General features: G+C 40.6%; 1 protein-coding gene and 1 non-coding gene across 3 annotated transcripts in view; both read left to right on the top strand.

Moving 5' to 3' along the window:
• TTC23L (tetratricopeptide repeat domain 23 like) overlaps nt 1–25,247 on the top strand; it is a 53,413-nt gene that overhangs the window by 13,548 nt on the left and 14,618 nt on the right. The window contains exons 5-10 of one of the 2 annotated variants that reach the window (XM_064596801.1): nt 4,330–4,486; nt 6,166–6,291; nt 8,972–9,149; nt 11,125–11,233; nt 21,412–21,539; nt 21,861–22,010. In XM_064596801.1, the coding sequence (XP_064452871.1) occupies nt 4,330–4,486; nt 6,166–6,291; nt 8,972–9,149; nt 11,125–11,233; nt 21,412–21,539; nt 21,861–22,010 (848 nt within the window). The remainder of the gene's footprint in view (nt 1–4,329; nt 4,487–6,165; nt 6,292–8,971; nt 9,150–11,124; nt 11,234–21,411; nt 21,540–21,860; nt 22,011–25,247) is intronic. The other variant, XM_054504514.2, reaches the window with a different exon arrangement.
• On the top strand, nt 5,440–5,542 carry LOC123836604 (U6 spliceosomal RNA). The gene has a single exon (XR_006789004.1). It is a non-coding gene; the product is annotated as a U6 spliceosomal RNA (small nuclear RNA).

The following is a 25,247-nucleotide window of genomic DNA, read 5'->3' as shown; positions in this document are numbered from 1 at the left end:
TGAGGGAAAAGAGGGTCACTGGCGAAGGTAGAAAAGTCACGTGAAGATAATTTTAGAAGAGAAGGAGACTGAGACAGAGCTTAGGCAGTGAGGAAGGAGCCCTTTTGAGAGAGAGTTTGGAGGTTTTAAGAAATAGAGCAATTGATGAAACAGGGTTCAGGAGTCAATAACACAAGAGAACATGGGGCCTTTGCAAAGCAGTGTGTAAAGGTTGCCGCTTGGCAAACTAGAGGAAGGGACGGGAAGTGGGACTCGGTGATGGTGGCCCGAATGAGCCCAGTGCTTCAGCGGCTGAGCGAGGAAAGCCACCCAACAACAGGTGCTTTGTCACCTACTGCCGGACTGCTGTCCAAGAGTCCAGGAAGGAGAATATAGTGACATGTTTCCTGATTTATTGCCTATTATTAATGAAGCAATAAATGAGTCAGCCTGTTATTACTGGGAACTTTCTAGGGATCCCAGGCTCTATTATAAGTGTTGCAAAATACAGAAAAAAGAAGCATAAGTCATGAATCCTACCTTCCCTGTCCCGTTGGTTGAAAAAACCAAAACTGTACAGAAATAACAGGGAATGATAAGAACCGGGTGAGCCGACCTGCAGGAAACCATTAATGCCTGCCAGCAATGACGTTGCATTTGAGAATGCAGCCTTTTGCAGAGATTCTGTAAGCAGCTCTATGGCAAAGGTCCAGAGTAAGGACAAATATAATAAATTGCTTAGGAGAATGGCCCCTGGTGGTAGTAGTAGCAGTAGTAAAATAACGATGATGATGATGATGATGATGATGATGATGGCTAATATTTATTCACTCATTTCATTCCTATGTGCCAGGCACTAGTTGCTTTTTCACAAATTAATTAAGTCAATCCTTACTACAACACTACAGGGTAGAAAGTATTTTCATTACCGCTTTACAGGTGAATAAACCGTGGCACAGATAGATGAAGTAACTTGCTCAAGGCCACAGGTAGGAAAGGGCTAAGGCAAGATCGGTATCTGGGAAGTCTGGCTCGAGGCCCTGCTCGTAATCGCTGTCCACGCGAACTTGTTAAATAGAGTTGATCAAAGGTGACAGCAGCAACTGCGAAGACTGGGTATCTCCGAGCAGATTCTCTCCGGCCTGAGTCAGGGTACAGTGGTGGAATCACATCCCAAACTAAAGCAAAATGATTTGATATGTTTTCCTGGACAATACCGGGGCCCAGTTTCTAGTTCATCAGTAGTTGCCTGTAATTTCTGAATCTCAGGCTCCAGGAGTAGGTCTGATTTTTGCCTCTGTGATTGCTGCACTGTTGGCGCAGGGAGAAGGATGGTGTCCTTGGCTTGGGCGAAGGGCAAATAAAGGAAAATGACTTGGGCTCTGAGTTGACACTGGAGCTGGGGAGGTGGGGCTTGGAGTTAGGGAACGAGATCACAGCTCTACGAGCCTCCTCCAGAGACCGTTAACGTGAGACTCGTATATGTACATATATGCCATGTTCTCTTTACATGAGAGAGGGTGTTCTTGAAATTAATACAGTGCAAATCTATTTCAAATTATTACTGATACTGATTCATAGTACTTTCTGTCATCATGAATTTTCTCATGTAGGAAGTGCCATAAAAATATCACAAAGTGAGGGGTCATAAAAAGAGCTCTTTCCTACTTGAAAAGGTTGGAAAACCTTGTTTAGAGCAGTGATCTCTAAACCCTTGAGAATTAGCTCCCTTATCACTTCAGAAAATTTGAGCAAACTGCATATATGTGTATTTATTATGAATTATTATTAGTGTTATTAGTGTTCCTCTGGGGGTTTCACAGCCCAGCACTGGGCACTTGGTGAGGCGGAGGTGGCAGGGCAGACTGGCAAAGCCTCAGGACAGCTTTCTCATTTGTTTTCCATTCAGGAGCCCAGAAGCAGCATTGTGGCTGATTCAGGGGTGGTTTTCAGTGGCTCAGCCAGATTCACTTTTTTCCTTCCTATAGACCAAGGGAAGCATCTAGATTAGATTCCTGCACTTCTTACTGACACACTCCCAAGGGCCCACCTGGTTGTGGGAATCAGCCTATGTGATAAAAAGACTTTCTCAGTTTCCTGTCTTATTTTCTTGGTCTGATGTCCTTGGCAGACTTTTCAGTTGCTGCTCCCTTCCTCAAGACCTATAAAGACTCCCCATTACCTAACAGATCAAATCCAACCTCCTCACTTGGCATCCGAGACTCCATTTTATTTTATTTTTAAAGATTTTATTTATTCATTTGAGAGACAGAGAGAGCATGAGCCAGTGGGGGGGAGGGGGCGGGGCAGAAGGAGAGGGAGAGCCGACTGCCCACTGAGCAAGGAGCCCTGCACAGGGCTTGATCCCGGGACCCCGAGATCATGACCCGAGCCGAAGGCAGACGCTTAACCGACTGAGCCACCCAGGTGCCCCCAAGACTCCATTTTACTTATCCAATTCATACCTTATGTATCTTTACATTAAACCTCCCCTTCAGTCAGGCTGGTCTCCTTACTGCCTTGACACTCCTACATACCCCTACCCCATCCCACCAGTGTGTGTGTGTGTGTGTGTGTGTGTGTGTGTGTGTGTGTCACAGAATAAGCAAAAACTGCAGTTTTTGCTTATTCTGTCTTTATGGCCTCAGGCTATTTTCCCCAAATGGAAACCCCTCCTCATCCTTCTGTATCAGTCAAACTACCTACTCTTCAAAAATAAGATGAGCCTACGTCTTGTATAAAGATTTTACTAAATGCTTCTCCAAGTGTCGTCCTTAGACAGCTTGCATCAGATTATCACCTAGGATGGTTGTTATAAATGTGAATCCTCCATTCTCACCTTAGAACCCATGAACCACAACTCCTGGAAGCAAGGCCAAGGAATCTGCATTTTAGAAGGGTGTTTACGGTACACAGTGCAGTCTGAGGGTGCTGTTACCTGGTAACTTGGGACACAGCCCTCTCTTTTGCCACAGACCCCCATTTTTCTCTTGAGTTGAGACCTATGGACAGGCATCTCTGAGTATTCTACGAGGATTTCCTGGCTCCCAGGTCACTTGTAGGCCTCTCCCAGAGAAGCTCTGTTCTCCCCTCCACCTTCCCCCCACACGCCCGCCCTTGTGGCAGCTCATTAAGGAGGTCCTGCACATCTGGAATATAGGAGAGCTGCAGGCCTCAAGTCTTCAAGTCATCTTTATGGCCACTGACTATACCTGAACTGAGAAGCCAGGTTCCAAAGGCCAAAAGTGGAGCAGACTGAGGGCTGGGAGTGTGAAGTGAGAATTAAGGGCACAGCGGGTCTACCTGACAGGAGTGAATATGTTTACCCACCTGCAGAGAGGAGAGCTGAACCGGAACACCAGCCATGGCAGTCTCCAGTAGAGTGGAGAACTCCTAGGATAAGGAGCTCTCTGCTGACCTTTCTCTTTTTTCCCCAGGGTTTCTCTTGTCCCATCAGGGATCCCTAGATATGAGCTAGGTTGGAAGATGAAACACGAGGTCTAGAAATTGAATGTTGCCAAGTCTACCTCTGTTAACTAACTGGACAAATAGCAGTTCCAGTGGGTGTCCAGGAACTCCAGCCTTGAGTTAGAAAACAAGGAGAAACATACTGCAAGTTCTTTCTGGCTGGAGTTTGGTATTCCCTTTGTCTTCTTAGTGAGGCGCCTCACTGCATTTAGGAATTGGATTCTGTGCCTGTGCCTGTGTGTGTGTGTGTGTGTGTGTGTGTGTGACCAATTAGTATAACCAGCCTCATCTTGGATTGAAAAAAAAAATCCCCAGATGGAAGTAATTGTATTCATAAGCCCTTGTATTTTTAGAATGCCTTTTCCAGAAAGCTCAAAGCATAGCACTCTGTGGCATAACCTCGTTTGTTCCTGGACAATCTCCAGGTATTTGGTAAAGGGGCAGCTTCTATAATCATTGTCATTTTACATTTAGAGGATGGAGAAGCTTTGTGGGTTGAAAAGGTCACACGGCATTGGCGGCAGATTTGGCAACAGGATACTCAGCTTCTACTCCTGTCTCTATCAATGATTTCCAGACAGAGGCCCCCAGATTAATGCTGTGATGGCTGTGTAAGCAGCACTTGTGGAATTAATTAAAAATATAGATTCCTGGACTCCCTTTCTCTGGAGATTCCAACTCAGTAGGGCTGGGGTGGGACCCAGGAATCTATATTCTCTACAAGCATTCCAGATAATTCTGATGCGCTGCCAGCTCTGGAAACTAATACTATAGACCATATGACAACCACACGATCCACCTATTTCCTCCCAGAAATGTCTTCGACTGCAACATGACTCTTTAATATTTTTCATCTTGCCACCCACCCTCAAACCTCCCCAGGCCTCCCGGCTCAGGCCAAGAAACATGCTGAGTCTGCCAAGAACACGCTGCTGACCTGGAAGGGAAGCAGGACCTCAAACAAAGAGAAGAAGGAAATCCTGGAAGCCCTGATCATGCTATACTACACCCTGGGGGTGGCCTGGCTCCTACAGAACCGATATCCTTCCCTTCCTAGTGGGGTCTGGTGATTGGGGCCTGGGGCCACCTGGGCCTGCTGGATGGACTGTCTCACACAGGAACCGGGAGATCTACCCAGGCTTCAAGGCTCTGTTGAGACAGACAGGCACCCCCCGCCCCCCAGCTTCTCATCTCCATTTATAAAGGTAGGAATGTTCCTCCTCTGTCTATTAATAGGAACTCTGAGTCGAGCCCTGGGAGGGATGTGGTGACACATCCCCTGCCAGTTGAAAAGTTTTCGGCATCTAGGGCGCCTGGGTGGCTCAGTCGGTTAAGCGACTGCTTTTGGCTCAGGTCATGATCCTAGAGTCCCAGGATCGAGTCCCACATCGGGCTCCCTGCTTAGCAGGGAGTCTGCTCCTCCCTTTGACCCTCCCCCCTCTTGTGCTCTCTCATTCTCTCTCTCTCAAATAAATAAATAAAATCTTAAAAAAAAAAAGAAAAAGAAAAAGAAAAGAAAAGTTTTCGGCGTCTGTCCTGCCCTTCATCGAGCACCCTGAGAAGATCAGTGTTAGCAGTGAGGACGCAGGCGATGTCAGGAAGAGGGAGAATGGGTGGGTCGTAATTTAAAGCACTGTTGGTCAAACGAGGCTGCACATTTAATCCCTTGGGAGCTTTAAAAATTATTGCTGTTTGGGTCCCACCCCAGAGATTTTAATTTAGGAGGTCTGGGGGTGCATCTGTTTATTGAGATTTTTAGAAAGTCCCCCAGGTGATTGTAACATGCAGCCAAAAACCTCTGATTTAATGGACTCTTGATCATTTTTGTTTTTCTGAAATGCTGTTGAGAATACTGCCCATGAAGCTGGAGGCCAAGCAAAATAGACAAAAGAAATAGTTCTCTATCGCCAGGGGGGAACTGTTACTCTGCGAAAAGCTTGTGATGTTGACAGCCTTTTGGTACCATGTCTACTTGAGAACTGTTAAGGGCGTTTCATGTTCATGAATGATCATATACACAGTTGGAACGATACAGAGATTAGCATGGCCTCTGCGCAGGGGTGACACACACACATGTAAAGCATTCCATATTAAAAAAATTAATCATGAGTCTTCTTTGAGACCATGGGTCCCCAGTTCTCTCCTCTTTACACATCCCCCTCTCCACTCTTTTGATCTTGATGCTCAACTTGCAAAAACTGATCTGTGGCCTTCCTCTGTTATGCCCTTAGAAGGGGCTATTGAAAATGTGGGAAATAGAAGGCAGTTTGGGAATTAAGGGGATTTTCTTTCCTGCTGTTTGCTTCTTGCCAAAAACCTGCTCTGCTTGGACTTTCTGAATGATCCAGAAAGTCCCTTTCAGCAGACTTAGTTCCTCTCTTTTACCATTCATAGGAACCAAATGGGAAAACTGCATGGCTCTTGCCAGGCGGTGGATGCCTCCACAGGAAATGTAGCCTAGGGGGTGCAGTTTCTGTTACACCTCCCCATGCTCACCACCCAGCCCAGCCCTGGATTCAGGCTACCGGCATGGGAAACCTGGGGCTCTTGTTCGTTTTCTAAAGAATTCTTGATGACATACACATAAGGAAAATTAAGAACACAGTAAAGTGCTCATTTTCAAATTCTGCTTCATTTTCCCAAGGGGTTTGCTTATCAATGGCTGTCCCTGGGCAATGGGGGAGTTTGTGTGCCTGGCCTTTTCCTTGACTGTTTCACTGGCAGAGAGGCTTATTTCAACCTGCAGAAGGCAGAGAGAAACATGAAGGAGCTGAAAGAATTATTTAAGGGAAGTGTTCGCAAATCCCAAGTCTCGGAGAAAGACCTGACCATTGCTTTAGGCAGGTAAGATCTGGGCTTTGAGAAGCTTAGGCTTTGTGAATGAGGCCTGGAATTACATGATTGTTCTGTGTGCTCTTTATTTAAGGGGAGAAAAAATACTCATGGCAAAAAAAAAACCCCAAGCCTCAAATGATGTAAAAGAGGCTTGGGTTTCCCAAATGCACACCCCATGGTCTGAGCTTTGTGTGTGGTACCCTTTAATCCTAAAACACCACTGAGGTAGTTGGCACAGTTAGAGTCTCATTAGACAGAGGGCAGGGAAAGCTAGGCTGAGATTAAACAAACCGTCCACGGTGACAAGCTTTAAGTGTTGGATCCGTGGTCTGAACTCACGGACTCCTAGCCCTATGCTGCCTCTCACACTTACTCTCAAATTATGTCTTTTTCTGAATCGCCACCCACTTCTGTCATTAAGTATGATATCTTAAAAGACAAGGAAAGAACACTATGTGAAGACCGTTTATTGGAGGCCCATGGAAGCTATGCACAGCATGTGCATTTTTAAGGAAAGTTCTGTTCCATATGGAAACCAATTACATGGGATTTATTCAAGCCAGAACAAGCCTTAGCTGTTTTGCAGCTGAGTTAGGTATCCTCAGAGAGAATCACGATATTTACATACTCTTGGGCCCATCAGATTATTGGAAGAAAAAAAGAATAATAAAAGGTTTACTATTCCCTAGGCTTTTATAAAATATCTTCAGATCCTTGAAAGCAATCTGTTTCCAAAACTGTAAGCACTTGACATGGTAAGAAAGGGGACTGAAGGGTAATTAAGTGAAGTACACGAGTCATGTCTGCCTGCTCTAACCATGAATCTAGAAGTCAAATGGGAAATGGTGGGGAGGTATTGGAATGCCCAGAGCTAAATCTAACGATGGATGTAAGTCCACAGGCCCATAAATTAGAGTCTAGTGAATGTCTGTTGCTGTCACATGGGTCAGTGGCTAAGGTTTTTGTGCCTTATGTGAAAGACAGCCTTGTTCCTTTTTCAGAATAAATTCTAGTATATATTTCATTCATTCATTCTTCAGTATTTATCTAGTATCTATTTTGTACGTGCACTGTTCTAAGTGTTGGAACATTTACTAGGTATAACTATATCCGAGACACTAGTCTAAGTGCTTCACATAATTTATTTAATTCAATCCTCTATTACAAGCCTATGAGGTAGATATTTTTATTTTCATTTCACAGATAAGAAAATTAAGGCACAGAAAGAGTAAGTGGAAGAGCCAACACGTAGATGGGGCATCTGAACTCATAGCTCACCTTCTGTACCACATCGAGTTACATTTCATAATGAACAAATATCTAGTAAGGGCAAATCCCTTTTCTCGTTTTAAAGGTGGGGGAAGATAAAGTGTGATTGTGTAGGCCAGGCAACTTGGCTGATATCTCCCTACAGGCTCTTGATGAGAGGCATTTTCATTCTGTAACCTTTACTATTATGGTCAAGGGCAATAGTGGTCTGATTGATCAAAATGTTTTGGTAAAGAATTGTCAGATAATGGGCCAGTACTCTTTTGATTGTTAAACTGTAACTTGTAGAATGCCTTATCTAAAATAATTTTATACACACATATTTTTTTTTTCAATTTGGGAATACAAAGATGGAAGCAAGAGGTGAGGGGGAGTGATAGTGATTGTATATCCACTGTATGTTAAGTGATTTCATGTATAAATTTTAATCGAATCTTCACAACAACCTTGTAAAGTAGGTATTCTTACCCTTGTTTTATTTGGAAGGAAATATAGGCTATTAGAGTTTGACTGTAAAGCCAATAACTTGTGAGAAACGGCTTTGAACTACCATGTTCTTCTCCTTGTATCTTACTGTCTCTAGAGGGATAAACCTGAATGGGATGCTATTTTATTCTCATTTTTAAGAATTATATTTTGTTTTCGAAGATTTGAAAATACAGATATGAAGAAGAAAATAAAAGTTAGTTTTAATTTCACCCCCCAAACATAACTGCTATGGACATTTTAGTTAAATATAGATATAGATAGATAGATACACATTTTAGTTGGATAAAGATACATAGATGGATAGGAAGATGGATCTGTCGGGGTCCATTTTAAGTACAGTTGTATCACTTTTTTAAGCTTAGCACACTTTTAATTTTTCCCCATATTATTTAGTCTAAAAAGGAAGCATGATTTTTAAAGTCTGAAGTATTTTATTGTATCACTTGTCATAATTTACTTAACCACTGCCTTTTGGAAGGGGTATTTACATTGTTTTCTCTTTCCTCTCTCATTTTTAACTGAGGAGGAATAAACTAAACTAAATCAAATAAGACAAAGCAATAACTTTGCATTGGTCTGAAAGAGAGGGATCCGGAAGTAATAAAAATTTATTTTGATTCTAGAAAGTCTGTGTTTATGGGTAAATTATCCCACCTTGTGAATTGCTGGAAGCCATTTTTTCCATTTGCTTTTTAAATAAAATTAGACTACAGCGTGCTATATTAATGGAAGTAAATGGTAGTCAGTGGAATCTGGTAGGTGAAATGCAGGTTAATAGGAGCTTGTTTATAGCAAGACTGGATTTTTTAGCTAGCCACTGAGGTGATTGGCCTATGAAGGCCAAATTATTTTGTTCTTAGAATCAGTTCCTTTTCTGTCTGCACAAGTAAGGCGCCTCTCTGACTTTGCATCTTTGTCCTTCTTCTTATAGGGCCTCCTTGGCTATCCACAGATTGAACCTCGCTCTGGCATACTTTGAAAAGGCAATTGGCGATGTTATTGCTGCTAAGGGTGATAAGACTTTGGATCTGGTCAGTCTATATGAGGAAATTGCTCAGATTGAGCAGCTGAGAAGGAACCATGATCGGGCCATCCAGTACTTGCAGCAGGTTGGTGCGTTGGCTGGAGCCCTAGCCTAGAGGCCATATTTGGCCCCAGGCCATATTCCCAGGGCCAGGGATCCTTGGGGTTTTCAGAAGAATGAGGTGATAGGATGGATTTCCTGCCAGATCCACACAAGAGCCCTTCCTCAACCTTAAACAACATGGGTAGAGAACACTGACTCATGGTGGGTGTCTCTGCTCTTTGACCTGATCTGAGACCAAATTTTGTGCGGCCCCGCCACAAGGCCTCCGCTCATTTCTGTGGGTGCTAGGAAGAGGTAACCAAGTGAGTCTGCTCCAGGGAAAAAAGCCATAGGGGCAACCAAACTTAAGTCTTTAGCAAACACAAAGGGCTTTTTTTTAAATGAAAAAAATCATGATATTTTGGTGTAATGCTGTCATTTGTCCTCTAGGCCAGCCTAGCTGTTTGTATCAACAAGTCTAAACTTAAACTGACAAAAGCATGTTTCACTTGGAGGTAACTAATTTGACAAATGCCCAGGGGAAGACAAAACAAAACAGGAAGGAATGTTGAGTCTATTATAATGAAAACAGTGTAGGGCATTTTTACCTATCACGTACTTGGAACTTCCCTTGAAACTGCTTGTTGAATTGACCTTTTCTCTCCTCAAATGAGAACCGTCTTGTGGCTTCAGGTATCTCCCAAAGTCAAAAGTGGATCAAAATAGCTGATTTTGTTGCTATTGCACGTGCAATGCAATTCAACAGTATATGTGAAAACAGGCTGATACTATAGCAAAGGCATTGCAGATAATCCCACGATCCAGTTATTAGAATCATACAGTGGAAAAATGTTAGGGGATGCTGCTCTGTAAGCAGGGAGTCCACTGCTTACAGGGAAAGCTGTTTGGTTTTTGTATCCAAGACTTTGTGTAAGCAGTGGTCAGATCAGAATAGATAAATCAATATAAAACCAGTGTTTCCCAACAACAAATAATAGTTAACATTTATGGAATGCTTTTACTGTGTGCACTTGAGGATGTAGTTATTTCATCCAAGCAACAACCCTATGCCGTGGAGGCATTATTATTATTTTATCTCATTTTACGGGTGAGGAAACCGAAGCATAAAGAGTCACAACTAATTCAGCTGAAGTGTTAGCTAAGAAGTAGGAGAGCAGGGATTTGAACTTAGAAAATTTGAGCCCCCAGAGCCTGGGGGCTTAACAACTCTGAACTGTGTTAGCTCCACAGGGTTGTCTGATAATCGCTGGAGCTCCTTGAAATACCTCATGGTGTTTGACCTGTGAACTGTGAAGCATGGTGATTTTTTTCTTGCTGGTGGGTGTGGACCAGATGGTTTCTCTTTTTTTTCCCCTTCCATTTTAGTGCGAATGATAATAGTAATAAAATCTTCACTTCTCTCATGCTTATGACATTCTAGGTGGTATTCTAAACACTTTACATGTATTAATGCATTTAATCGTTACAGCAACTGTTTGCAATAGTCTTTTCTGAAATTCCTATTTTATATTTGAAGAAGTTAGTGACTTGCCTGATGTCATAAGTAGCTGAGCTGTGATAGGAACCCAGGCAGTGTGGCTTGAGGATCCATGCTCAACTCCCCTGGATTTCCTTTGATAATGAACCTTTGAGGGGCTGAGCTAAAGTTGTGATTGTAATTTTGCTATGAAACTTAAAAAAATAATAATGGCTAATATTTATTGAGGACTTACCATGTGATGGTACTATGTATGCCCAGTGCTCTGCATGTATCATCTCATTTAATCTTTTCCAAACCCTAATCAATGGAAGCTGTATATTTCTTCTACAAGTGAAGGTGAAGTGACTTGCTCAAGACTCACAGCTAGGAAGTAGCTAGGACTCAAACTCATCTCTCTTGTAACTCCATGATTAGGTACATACAGCCCTCAACCAGCAATTTCATGAGAACGATTAGAAAATCCTCAGTGAAACACTGTCATTTGGGTACTTACTTGATCTGTTTTTCTCTATTCCAGGCCTATTCTATCTGTGTTTCTTTGTTCACCGAAGTCAGCCCCCAAACTGCAGAGGCAAGCGCATTACTAGCCAAGGCTCATGCCATGTCTGGAGAGGCCCAACACAGGGGTAGGTAGAGGGGGTAGCTTGCAGTTATCATCATTTCCCATGGGAGGGAAGCACACTGGCAATGGTCTATCAATATGGATGGATTATAATCAGCTATTCATGACTGTGATGGAAAAATTAGACTGGACGCCATTTTGTACAATATCATTTACACATGAATTTAAGCACAATATCTCCGCAAATTAGTTGGAACATCAAAACCAATAAAATCATCTGATTTCTATTTCCTTTATTCCCTTAGAACCTCAGCAGAATTCACCTGCATAAAGAGTAGAGAGCTCATACACGCTATGACTGTGACCTGTGGTGTATCCGTTGATGAGGAAATCCAGTGATAAAAGACATAACATTGGCTCCTCCTCCCCTCCTCCTCCATTCTCAACCTCCTTGACTTTTCCTCTGGCTGACAAGAGAGAATGTTTGTAGCAGTTAGAATTTTCATGACCTATACTCAAAAGTGAGGTACTGGGGGGTTCTGGAGGAAAACCAAGGCATGAATTAACCCATCAGCAATAGTCCTTTCTCAGGCAAGGTCATCATTTGGGAAGTGAGTAGCTTTGGGAGAGACACAAAAGAACTGGTGAGGAAGGACTGCATGCCCTTTTCAGCTGCTGGATCAGATTAATGGACACTAATGCATTCAGTGGCCCATCAGGAGGAATTTGGGATTTGTGAAGAATATGATTTAAACATTTAAAAATGTTGATTTTCTCTGCTTATAAAAGGAATCCATTTAGGTGTACATTATTTTCTAGTCATATATGAAAGAGAGAGAGAGAGGAAGAGGAAGAGAGAATTATAGGGAAAGTTTTGTATCCTACTTTTTTCTACTCTTCTATTTTCCCATATCATTAAACAATTTTGTTCAGTTTTCAGAAGTTATTTGATATTTTTATTATTGTTTTCTTTAGCATAAATGTTCATTGAAGACTTCCTGATTCTGTGTTTTCTAGCTAGTCATCTTGCTTCTTTAAAAAATTTTCTTGTGTATATTCACAGTATTTGTACTCCATCTATATGTTTGAATTTTTTTTTAAATAGTCTTCATGGTTATAACATGTTTAGTCTTTATGTGAGTATGTAAAAATTTTGTTCATATAAGAAAATTTTATGCTTCTAGAGTTGGGAGATTCTAAGGCCACCTTGTTCTTTTCTTGCATACTAATTTTTAACTTTAAAGAAGATTTGGATCTTCACCTACTATCATTCGCTAAATTCCAAATGGATCACATTTTAACATCAAAACTGAAAATTATCCAGAAGGAAATTCAACACTGGAATCAAAATTCCTAAAATTAAAAATTGGAGGAAAGAAGAACTTTCTGAGCACATGAAGTTATACTAGAAAAGAAGAGGTTGATAGGTTTAATTATAAAAAGATCTAAAACTTATGTCTGTCACAAAATACCATAAATAAAATGAAAAACAAACAGTGTAATCCAAAATGAACAGATAACTCAAATAGGCCCTTACTTATTAAAAAAAAAAAATTTGTAGTTAACTTTCTGAGAAAGAAATATCAACGTCCAAATGATGTCACTGGGTAATTCTACTTAACATTTAAAGAAGGATTAACACCCATCCTACATAATCTTTTCTGGAAAATTGAAAAGGAGGGAACATTTCCCAACCCATTTTATGAGGCTAGCAGCACCCTGATACCAAAACTGGGCAAAGACACTACAAGAAAAAAACAAAACACAACTATAAAACAATGCCCTTCATGCACATAAATGCAAAAAATCCTCAAGAAAATATATAACAATGTATAAAAATGAATAATACACCATGATCAAGGGGAGCTTTTTTCTTGAGAATATCAGGCTGGTGCAGTATTTAAAGCTGAATGAATGTACTCTACCATATTAATAGTCCAGAGATGAAAAGCACATAATCTTATCAACTGATGCAGAAGAAGCATGTGACAAAATGCAACATCCTTTCATGATGGAAGGGGAACTTCCTCAATCTGATAAAAGGCATGTGCAAAGAAATACAGCTAACATCATGCTTAATGGTGAAAGAGTGAGTTTTTTGCTCTTAAGATCAGGAACAAGGCAAGGATGTTCATTCTCACTTCTTTCAGTCAACATAATACTGGAAGTCCTAGCCAGTGCAGTAGGCAAGAAAAAGACATACAGCTTGATTGATCTTGTTTTTAAATTTATCTCTACACCCAATGTGGGGCTTGAATTCATGACCCCAAGATCAACAGTCACATGCTCTACCGACTGAGCCAGGCAGGCGCCCCTGAGACATACAGCTGAAAAGAAAGAAAATGGTCCTCATTTGCAACAATACAGCTGTTTCTGTTGAAAATTCCAAGAAATCTACAAAACTCCTAGAACTAATAACTGAGTTTAAGGTTAGCAAGATCACAGAATATAAGGTCAACAGACAAAACCCAGTCATATTTCTATATATTAACAGTGTACAACTGGAAACTGAAATTTTTAGAAATACAACTTACAATAGCCACCTCTTCCCAAATGGAACAGATAGGTGTAAATCTAACAAAATATGTACACTATCTGGGTGCTGAAAACTACAAAACCCTCATCAAAGAAATCAGAGATGGCCTAAATAAATGGAGACATAATGTATTCATAGATTGGATGACATACAGTAAAGTTGTCATTTTTATAAAAATTGATGTATTGATTTAACACAAATTAACAATCAAAATCCCAGCAGGAATTTTTGTAAATACAGACAAGCTGACTCTAAAATTTATATAGAAATGCAAAGAAATTAGAACAGCTGAAACAATTTTGAAAAATAATATAATTGGAGAAATCATACTACCTGATTTAAGATTTATTATAAAGCAACAGTAATCAGGAGAGTTCAGAGTCACTGGAACACAATAGAGAGTCCAGAAATAGACCTGTATAAATATGGCCAATTTTTGGCAAAGATGCTAAGATAGTTCAGTGTGGAAAGAATAGTCTTTTCAACAGTGGTTTTGGAACAGTTGGAACAATGGTATTCGCATGCCAAAAGAAAAAAGAATAAAAAAACCCCACTTTCATAAACATACACAAACATTAACTCAAAATGGATCATTGTCTTAAATGTAAGAGCTAAAATTTCCATTTACAATAGAAAAATAGGGAAAAAAATAAGACTAAGCATTACATAAAGAAAACAATGGCCAATAATCACATGAAAAGTTTCAATCATAGTAATAATGAAGAAATATAAAACAGCAAGGATACCAAGTTTCTATTAGATTGTCAACACTGCAAAAAAATGATAACATTTAGGATTGAGCCGTGGTGGGGCCTGGTTAGTACTTGGATGAGAGAGCAATTTGATACAAACTCTCTGAACTGTAATTTGACAGAATGTTACACATCTTAAAACTATACGTACCTTTAAAATCAAGTTTTCACCCATCCTCTGTAAAAATTTTTTAAATATGAAAATCTCTAGCATTTGCCAGATTATGGGAAAACAGTTCTGCTCATTCATAGACGGTGGGTGTGATAGTATAAATTGATATGAAATTTGCAAAACAACATGATAATACCTAGTAAAATCAAAAGGAAACATGTATAAGGATGTTCAATGTGGCACTGTTTGTAATTACAAAAAAAATTAGAAACAACCTAAATGTTTATCAATGAGTGAAAGGAATATTTGGTATATGAGTGAGAGGGAATTCTGCGGTCTTTAAAAGAATTAGACTTTATAAATAAAAAGGGTTAAAAACAACAGTATTAAGGAGAAAATACCTTGCATTTTTAGGACATAAAAAATACTATTGTTTATAGTTACATACACTTTTATATATGTGTATATATATATAAACATGACAAATTCGCAGAGTAGGTGAAACTGCATCAAAATGTACATCACAATGTAAACAAAGGTAGAGACTTCCAGCTTGGCGTTTGTGAAGAGGTCTGTGGATCCTTTCAACACACACACACACACACACACAAATTAAATAAAATGGTCAAAAACAATCATTTGAGGGCACTGGAAATAAATAAGCAGACAACAAATTGCAAAGCATTCTTGAAAAACTGCTAGAGTCTTGGGTAAAGAGAGAGTCCTCTTGGCCTTTTGGCCTGAGGCTGCTCCTACCCACTCACGGCCCCAGCTCAGTCCACGAGAAGAGCAATTTTATCAGAATGGGGCTGAGAGAACCAGCAGCTTTGTGGCAGAGGCATCAGACTCCATTCAGAGCAAGGGGCAAAACCCCACAGATGCATCAGGTAAAAGTGGCAACCTCAAAAAAAATGAGGGAAAACCTGCGTATTTGGTAGCCTGAAGTTGCTGTGCTGGTTTGTAGGAGTTCGAGGCCGCTCAGAAATGTTAACAGGAAGAACCTGGAAATGAGAGAGCCAAGAAAAGGCCACATAAGCCCCCAGCCTGCTGGGAAATGACATACATGTGCAGGGAAGATGTGGAAAATAATAAGCAAAGGAGACTTGAAATGCAGCAGAGTTTGAATGCACACCCCCATCTACATACAGATCAATCGATAGACGATGGAAGACAACCTCTTTCTAAGTCAGTCACTTGGGTCAACACTAAGCTATGCAGGCAGAGGGGTAATCCCAGGAATCCAGACCAAAATTTTGAAAAATAAACGTTAAAACACAAGCAAAGACTTAGGTCTCTAGTCTGGCATGTAGGAGCTTGGAAGTTGTCACTGCATCCTAACAATAAGTAAAAAGCTGAACAAACTGGAAACTCAACCACTCTTCTTAGATCTGGCAGAGAAGTGAGGTCACAGGGCAAACCACTGCCCCTGACACTGGAGAGACAGATGAATCCAGAGAACCACAGTTTGCCTGAGCAGATACCTCTCTCAACAGGAACCAGTACTGGGTAGGAATACCTGACCGGTAACTGATACATTTCTGGAAGCCAGGTGTGGGCAAGACAGAGAGTTAAAAATTCCAAGTACCCAGTCATAGGGGGGGTTTCCACAGTTTTATGAAATTTACCTCCAGGAACTTGACCAGGTTCTCAAAGTGAAAATGGAGAAAAATGCCCCCTTGCTTCCAGCAGGGAGAGGGGGAAAATATCCAATTAAAAATATGCCAGAGCTTGCTGCTAAACAAGGTCTGTCCTCAAGACACTATTTTACCAGAGCCTAAGCTACTGGGGTTTTTTTCAGAGCCTAACCAGCCTGGGGGAAGAAAATACCCAACTTCAGCCCACTCTAGCCATCCTGTCCCACCTAAAGGAGAAAGGGACCAAGAGGCACTCGTGAGGTTCACAAGGCAGAAGCACAGGCTCACCAAAACACGGAGAGCTAATCATAGGACTACAGAATGCTTTCTCCCCCCAAGCCCCACCTCTTACCACCAATTACTAGAGGCCTATTTAAAGTTTATTTTACCCAGCACATCGTGTCCACCTATCAAGAACAATTTTAAGTAAAAGGCAAAAACAAAACAAACAAAAAAACAAACCTAAAAAACCACACCGTTTTTGAAGAGACAAGACTCAGATATAGTAGGGATATTTGAATGCTCAGACTGGGAATTTAAAACAACTGTGTGATGTCCAAGGGCAGGAGATAGACGTCCCAGCTCAAGATTAGTGAAAGAGACTTCACCCTTCTTCTTCTTCTTTTTTTTTTTAATTCTCTTTGAGCCCTCAATGGATGGAATGATGCCCACTCACACTGGTGAGAGCAGATCTTCTTTACTCGGTCTACTGATTCAGATGCTAATTTCTCTTGGAGACACCCTCACAGATACACTCTAGAAATAATGTTTTATCAGCTATTTGGGCATCCCTTAGCACAGTCAAGTTGACACAAAATTCAGCATGACAAGTCCACTCCTTGTCAACTTGATCCTTACATGCATCTCCTCAAACATACTTAATCTCCAAATAGAGATATAATTGTGCCTAATATGGCATAACTACCCTGGGTATGACTGGAAATGTACTAGTCCCTTTCCTGGAAGAGATAAAGTCCTTCAATGATGTTTACTCTTCTGATATCCCATAACTTGAAAACTAGGATGTAAAATTAACAATACTTAAATACTGATATAACATCAATATGTCTTCTGTTACATGAAAAGGGAATAAAAGAAGAAAAATAAGATATTTGCTTAATATGTGCATATGTACACGACAAGCGTATTCATAACAAAATGAGGAAATACTCATGACAGTTACAGTCCTCAGTTCTGTAAGTGGTCATGTGGTTGTAACTGCTCTAAACTACCTTTTCCTACTACCCATTCTGGGTTCCCATTGCCTTTAACAAACACCTCACCTGGTAATTGTTCTTTACCTTGTGGGATGACCAAAACCTTCATTCCTGAAGGTTCTGGGCCATTACTAATCCTGCCTGGATTGGGATGTTGTAATGTTCCATTGACATTAATCACAGGGCATAGTAATATATGAGACGCCATCTTAGAACTACTAGATGGAATCTCCTGTGTTGCAAACAGGTGTTTTCTTACCTCTGCTGCAGAGTAGTGGTTCAGTTTCCCCTTAGTAGTCAGACTCAGTCATAGGAACTCCTTTTCCTTGATTCAGGGCATGAGGAGCCCAAAGAGGCCAGCTGGCAGTCTTCACTTCCAGTTCAGTGGAATCATTGTTGTATCTCCTGGGGGAAGCCTTCCTCCCTCTGGAACTAAGACCTCTAGGCCAGTAGAGAATCAAGTTGTGGGAACAGGAAGCAAAAATTGTGCTGGTGGGTCACTAGTAGTGAGTGGTACTACTTATATTTCCACCCCTTGATGTCTAGACCTGTGAATCCTGGCTATTGGAGGAATAACACCATATGTTGGGTGCTGATCCAGAGTATATACAGCCTTCTGGAGAACTCGAGCCTTAACAAAGTATCGCTCCCTAGCAGGCACTCTAACTGTCTTCAAAAGACCATTCCACCATTCTATCAAGCCAGCTGCTTCAGTACGGTGGGGAACATGGTAAGACCAGGGAATTCCATGAGCATGGGCTCATTACTATACTTTGGCTGTGAAGTGAGTTCCTTGATCCAAAGCAATGCTGTGTGGAATACCATGATGGTGGATGAGGCATTCTGTAGGTTATGGATGGTAGTTTTGGTAGAAGCATTGCATGCAGGGAAGGCAAATTTATATCCAGAGTAGATATCTATTCCACTTAAGGACAAAATGCTGCCTTTTCCATGAAAAAATGGTTCAGTGTAATCAGCTTGCTACCAGGTAGCTGGCTAATCACCCCAGGTAATGGTGCCAAATCAGGGGCTCAGTGTTGCTGTCTGCTGGCTGATTGGGTCCTCAGCCATGGCTCTGGCAAAAAGAAGTCCTTGTTGTCAAGCTCACTCCTGGTATCAAAATCTGTATTAGTCAGGGTTATCCAGAGAAATATAACCAATAGGAGTGAGGGGACTACTGGTAAGTCTCAGAGTCCAAAGGCCCAAGAACCAGGAGCTTCAATATTTGAGGGCAGAAGATGGATTTCCAGCTCAAGAAGAAAATTCGCCTTCCTTTGCCTTTTTTTTTTTTTTTTTTGAACTTGGTGAGGAAAGCTCTTTACTTGGTATACTGATTCAGTTGTTCATCTTTTCCAGAAACACCCAGAAATTGTTTTAGCAGCTGTCTGGGCATCCCTTAGCCCAGTTTAGTTGACACTTAAAATTAGCCATCACAAATGCTGTATGTGGACAAGGTTGTATGGGAAATCTCTGTACCTACCACTTAGTTTTTCTGTGAATACAAAACTGCCTTGAAAAATAAAGTCTAGGGGCGCCTGGGTGGCTCAGTCGTTAAGCGTCTGCCTTCGGCTTGGGTCATGATCCCGGGGTCCTGGGATCGAGCCCCACATCGGGCTCCCTGCTCCGTGGGAAGCCTGCTTCTCCCTCTCCCACTCCCCCTGCTTGTGTTCCCTCTCTCTCTCTGTGTCTCTCTGTCAAATAAATAAATAAAATCTTTAAAAAAAGAAAAGAAAAAAGAAAGTCTAAAGAAATAAAAAAACCTGAGCAAAGACATTAACATTCAGACAACATAGGAGGAGATAGACTCTGTAGTTTAAGTCTAGGCAATTCACTAAAATAAAACAAAAACTCACAAAAATATATCAGAATCTGTTGTTGCTACTATATAATGTCTAAAATATACAGTTTTCAACAAAAGAGAAACATACAAAGAAACAACCCATGGCTTTTACTCAGAAGTCAATAGATATTGATGCTAAGTAGGCTACATGTTGGATTTAGCAAAGACTTCAGAGCACCGATCATAAATATCTTCACAGGATTAAAGGAAACTGTCCAAAGAATTAAAAGAAAATACAATGAAAATAGGAAGTCTCAATAGAGAAATATAAACTGTTTAAGAAAAAAACAGCCAAATGGAAATTCTAGAGTTGTAATATACAGTAACTGAATGAAAATTCATTAAATGGTCTCAACATCAGATTCAAGATGGCAGAGGAGAGAATGAGATAGCTCAAAGGTACGGCACTAGAGATGATCTCCAAAGAGCAGAGAAAAAAGGTATTGAAGAAAAATGAACAAAGCATAAGAGATCTGTGGGACAATGCCTGGTGTATCAACATACATGTAATAGGAGCTCCAGAAGGGCAGAAGACAGAATGAGGCAGCAAATTATCTAAAGAACTAATGGCCCTGAATTTCCCAAGGTTGTTATCTACAGATCCAGAATTCTCAATGCCAAGTAAGATAAGCACAAAGAGAACCACAAATAGGCACATAGTCAAATTGCTGAATAAAAAAAAGAAACCTTGAAAGCAGCAGTGGAAAAACAGCTTTGTACAGGGAAACAACAATATGATTAATGGCTGATTTTTCATCAGAATAACAGAGGCTAGAAGGTAATGGAAAAACATACTCAAAATATTGGAATAAAATTCAACTAAAAACTATATATTCAGGAAAACTACCCTTTGAAAATGAAGGTGAGGGGCGTCTAACTGGCTCAGTCGGGAGAGCATGTGACTCTTGATCTCGGGGTTGTGAGTTCAAGCCCCACATGGGTATAGAGATTGCCTAAATAAATAATACTTTTAAAAATGAAAAGAAAATGAAGGTGAGATCGACATTCCCTGATAAACAAGATTTGTTGGTAGCATTCTTGACCTAAAATTAATACTGAAGGAAGCCCTTGGGCTGAAAGAAAATGGGAGCACATGGTAACTCAAATCCACAGAAAGGAATGAAGAGAACTGGAACTGATACCTGGATAATAGATTGTATACATGAACACAAATACTCATCAACTTGTGAATGGTAAACAAAACGTGTATCTACTCAGCAGAAGGAGGAATAAAGTACTAATTCATGCAAGAACATAGATGAATCTCAAAAACAGCATGATGCATTTTGAAAGAATCACAAAAGACTACATGCTGTATGAATCCAATTATATGAAATTTCTAGAAGAGGCAAAAACAGAGCTAGAACAAAGATCAGTGATTGCCTCAGACAGGATGAGAGTAGGCATTGCTTGCAACCAGCCATGGAGAAACATTTTGGGCGTGATGGATATCTTCTAAAACTGGATCTTGATCATGATTACATAACTATAAATTTACTAAAACTTCATCAGACTGTGTAATTACAATAGTTGAATGTGTGGTATGCCAATTATACCTTAATACAGTGGTAAAAAATGTTAACAGTGCCTGTTTCTGAGTAGTGTGCGTGGAGGTAATTGTCCCTTTCTTTTTGCTTCTATTGCATTTTCTAGACTGATTACATAAACATCTATTATGTTTGGAATAAAAGACAAGTTAAAAGTAAATTTTTAAATAACAACTCTATTTAAAATACTTTTGAAACTAAAATTCTCCCTCTACATACACACACACACACACACACATACACACACACGCCCCCGGCAGGAATCCCGGTAAACAATACTCTCTATCAGAGTTTAATTTAGCTAAATATATAGTCTTTCATTGCCCTTGGGAGTTTAATATGGTAGTTATTTGGGGGTCTTAGGATAGGCTGTTCAGGCATGGCTTTCTTTTCCTACAGAAAAATCCATACCTTTCATCAACAGAATAAAATTACGTCAACTGATGCCATCAAATTATATCTCAGACTTTCTGAGGGTCCTTATGAGACCCGGAATGAGAACAGGCAATGACTTTAAGTATGAAATGTCTAACTGAGCCAAAGCTGTATTAGCTACTTGTAAAGGCTAGCGGCCTGCCTTAAATGTTCCCCCTTTTTTTTGCAGATGCTGTTGAGATATATTTTATAAAAAGTATCAATGCGTATCAAGCAACATTGGGCCCAACAGATTATGAAACACTGACGACCATTGAAGAATTCTGCAAATGGCTTGTCCAAAATGGGGAAAAACAGGTAAATCTGAATAGGTAAATCAACAAGAGACAGTGTGATCTTGGGCAAGATCCATTCTTTCATCTGTAAAATAAATATAATAATAGTTCCTCTCTCAGAGAGTAGTCATGCATGAATTAACTATTATTATTAAACATAAGCTTGGAATGTTACCTCTTCACAGAAACAGATTACTTAGGTGACATGTCACAACCGCCTGGTCCAGGTGGGTTACGTCAGTGTGACGTAGAATGCCTCTTCCGTAGAGTTAATGGATTAGAACTGGCATACTCCTTCAGAATTGCCCAGAGGATTATAATACACTTTTCTTTAATTCCCTAGGAGGCTTACAGACTGCTAAAGGCCGCCCTGAGGTCTCAGGTCATCAGCTATGGTGACTGTAGTGAAAAGGTGGCCGAAACTTTTTACAACATGGGCAGGATCTGCTTTGCCAAAGGAGAGTTCAGGAAGGCAATTCAGCTGTTAAGGAAGGTGAATGCTGGCTGCTTTTTACATTTTCTCCCGGGCCTGTAAGCACAATGTGAGGAGTGATGCATGTGTGTGTGTGTGTGTGTGTGTTTATTTTCCCTTTCTTTCCCACCCCTCCCCTTCCTTCTGCTTCCTTTCACCTCTCTCTCTTTCTTTCCTTCCTTCTTCTTTTTTCCTTCCTTCTCTATTCCTTTTTATTTTTTAAGTAAAGCGAAAATTCACTTTCTTAGATGTGCTAAAGGAGAACATGATACAGAAAGTTTTGTTGTGTGAATGCCTGGACCAGAGTCTTAAAAGAGTAACACCCCAATGTTAGAATCTGGGTCTGGCAGTGGCCAAATATCAGGAAAGCACCCAAGGAATCAGGAATCAGGAACACCTTTTATAAACCATTCTTACCCAAGTACCAATTCCTCTTCCAGGGGGCTCAGAGGTCCCTGGATGTTCATATCTTGTAGTAGGATCTGGCAAGAGGTATGACCAAACAGTTGTTCAGCTAGTCAGCATACTGACAGACCAAGGCTAAAGACATGATAGATCAGTAGGGATGTCTCTACATAAAATCTAAATTTGTTCAAGGTCAGAGGAAGAGTTGGTAAAGACCAATCAGTACTCATGTGAGGAGAGTGGAGTCCCAAGCAATCCGTACATGTACATTGGCAAACATCATGTCTGGAGAGATTTTTATCTCATTTCAGGTTAACTAAACAGAATCAGAAAATAAGTTATGAAGACAGTGAATAACAGGAGAAAGGGGGGGCCTCATTTTGAAGATTCTGAGAAAAAGAAAACCTTAAGAAAATAAGTTGCAGGGACCAGAAGAGTATCTTTGAGGGAAACATGAACATAGGGATGGGAGCAGAGAAACCTATAAGGAGAGAAAACTTTACAATGAAAGGATGACAGTCTGAAGCCAAAAGATGAGATGAGATTTAAGAGTGAAATAAGGGATTTCAAGGGAACAGCAAATCCAATAGAATTCAAATCTACATGGAAAATAGGGAAGACTGTCTTAACATGTCACAGTGATGGTGAGATTTCCCAAATCTAAAATTGCAGCGATGTCAATAAAAATCAAAACAAAAATGAAACAGACTAACAAAAAACAGAGTCCTGAGCCTCACCTCAAACATTTAAATCACAAGTTCTACGAGGTGTGTCTAGAATCTGTATTTTTAATACTTCTAGAGATGTCATACCCTGCCCATTTAAAGGATCAGAGATTTATATGACAGACTCGAAAATCTGTCCTAGAATGCAGAGAGAAGAGAGAGAGAGATAATGAGAAAGTCGCTATGGAGGGCAGAGTAGAGATTCACCTAAAGAACGATAATACTTGGAAGAGAAACAGTAATCAAAGAAATCATTGAAAACAACTTTTCTGAAAACAAACAAACAAACCCGCCCCAGCATACATGTTATAAGGGCTTACCATATTCTACACAAGACGAAAGGAGAGCCCGTTCTAGATATTACTTGCTAGTGGCTGTCTGAAGCCATAGCCACCTCCTCCATTTGGAATAGGGAGTCAACGTGGGGATTTAGGATTCTGTAAGGTAGGTGGGGGCTGCATCTTGGTTATCGGCTTTTATCCTGAGGGCTTTAGGCCCTACTTCAGGGTCCCAGCCCAGAAAGGCGGGGAGGTGTAGAAGGGCATGCTGACAGTATGGCTCTTGTTTTGAGCTTTGAACTCCTTCCTCAATGCTGGGGATCTGCTATGAGTGGGATGCTGGCCATGAGGTTTCTGAATTAGCGGATGTTAATAGATGCTCTTCTGGGGGTTGGCAACTACTCCTGGAGCTAAAACGAAGGCGAGAGACCTCAGCAAAAGTTGATGCTGTGAGGAAACCCCTTTGGCAGACAGAATAGAGCATAAAGAGAGTGACACTTTGGGCTGACTTTTTTTCTTGGGCAGTCCAATGTTCATGTAAAAGGAGTCAAAGTTAAATGCAGTAGGGTGGAGGTGAGAAGATAAAGAAAAGACAAACCTTAAAAATTATAACCTTGTGATGGAATAATTTTTATTTGCATACAATAAACTGCACACATTTTGAGGTGCACAGTTTGATCAGTTTTGATATCTTGACCTGTGAAACCGTTGCCACAATCAAGGTCATGAATATATCGGTCACCCCCAAAAGTTTCCCCAGTCCCCTTTGTAATTAATCAATCCCACCCCTCCCCCACCCCCACCCCCACCCCCAGGCAATAACTGGTTTGCTTTGTCACTAAAGATACATTAGCATTTTCAAAAACTTTATATAAGTAGAATCCTATAGTTACACATTTTTGAATCATTCTTTCAGCATAATTATTTTGGGACTTATCCATATTATTGTGTGTATCATGGTTTACTTTTATTGCTGAATGTTACATTACATGGACACCATGATTTTTTTTATCCATTCACCTGATGATGAACATTTGACCGTTTCCAGTTTGGGTTTATCATTGATAAAGCTGCTGTGAGTGCTCATGCACAAGTCTTTGTATGGATATATACTTTCTTCTCTTGGGTCAATCCTTAGGAGTGAAATGGTAGCACTATGTAATATGATAGGTGTATGTTTACCTTTATAAGAAACTGCCAAAATTTTGGAAAATGGTTGCATCATGTTCTATATTCCCACCAGCAGGGTCTGAGAATTCAGTTCCTCCACATCCTTGCCAGTAGCTGGTGTGGCCAGGGCTTTTCATTGTAGCCACCCTAATAGGTATGTAGCGGTATCTCATTGTATGTGGTTTTTAAGACTTCCTTCCTTCCTTCCTTCCTTCCTTCCTTCCTTCCTTCCTGCCTTCCTTCCTTCCTTCCTTCCTTCCTTCCTTCCTTCCTTCCTTCCTTCCTTCTTTCCCTTCCTTCGTTCCTGTCTTTCTTTCTTTCTTTTAGAGTGAGAGAGATAGAGAGATCACAAGTGGGGGGAGGGGCAGAGAGAGAGAAAGAGAGAGAATTACAAGCAGACTCCCCACTGAATGTGGAGTCCAGACAGGGCTCAGTATCACAACCCATGAGGTCATGACCTGAACTAAAATCACAAGTCAGATGCTCAACCTACTGAGCCACCCAGGCGCCCCTCATTGTGGTTTTCATTTGTATTTATCTTGAGCATCTTTCCTTGCCCTTATTTCTCATTTTATCTTCTTGGGTGAAGTGTTGATCCAAATCTTTTGCTCATTTTTCATTAGTTGTTTGCTTTCTTATGATTCTTTTAAAAGTTCTTCATATATCCTAACCGCGGTGTG

This window comes from Mirounga angustirostris, unplaced genomic scaffold (genome assembly GCF_029215605.1).
Source record: "Mirounga angustirostris isolate CCGP_5_RB_7025 unplaced genomic scaffold, mMirAng1.0.hap1 SCAF_7, whole genome shotgun sequence".
In the NCBI taxonomy this organism is placed as follows: domain Eukaryota; kingdom Metazoa; phylum Chordata; class Mammalia; order Carnivora; family Phocidae; genus Mirounga; species Mirounga angustirostris.
This window is presented reverse-complemented; position numbering and strand designations above follow the sequence as displayed.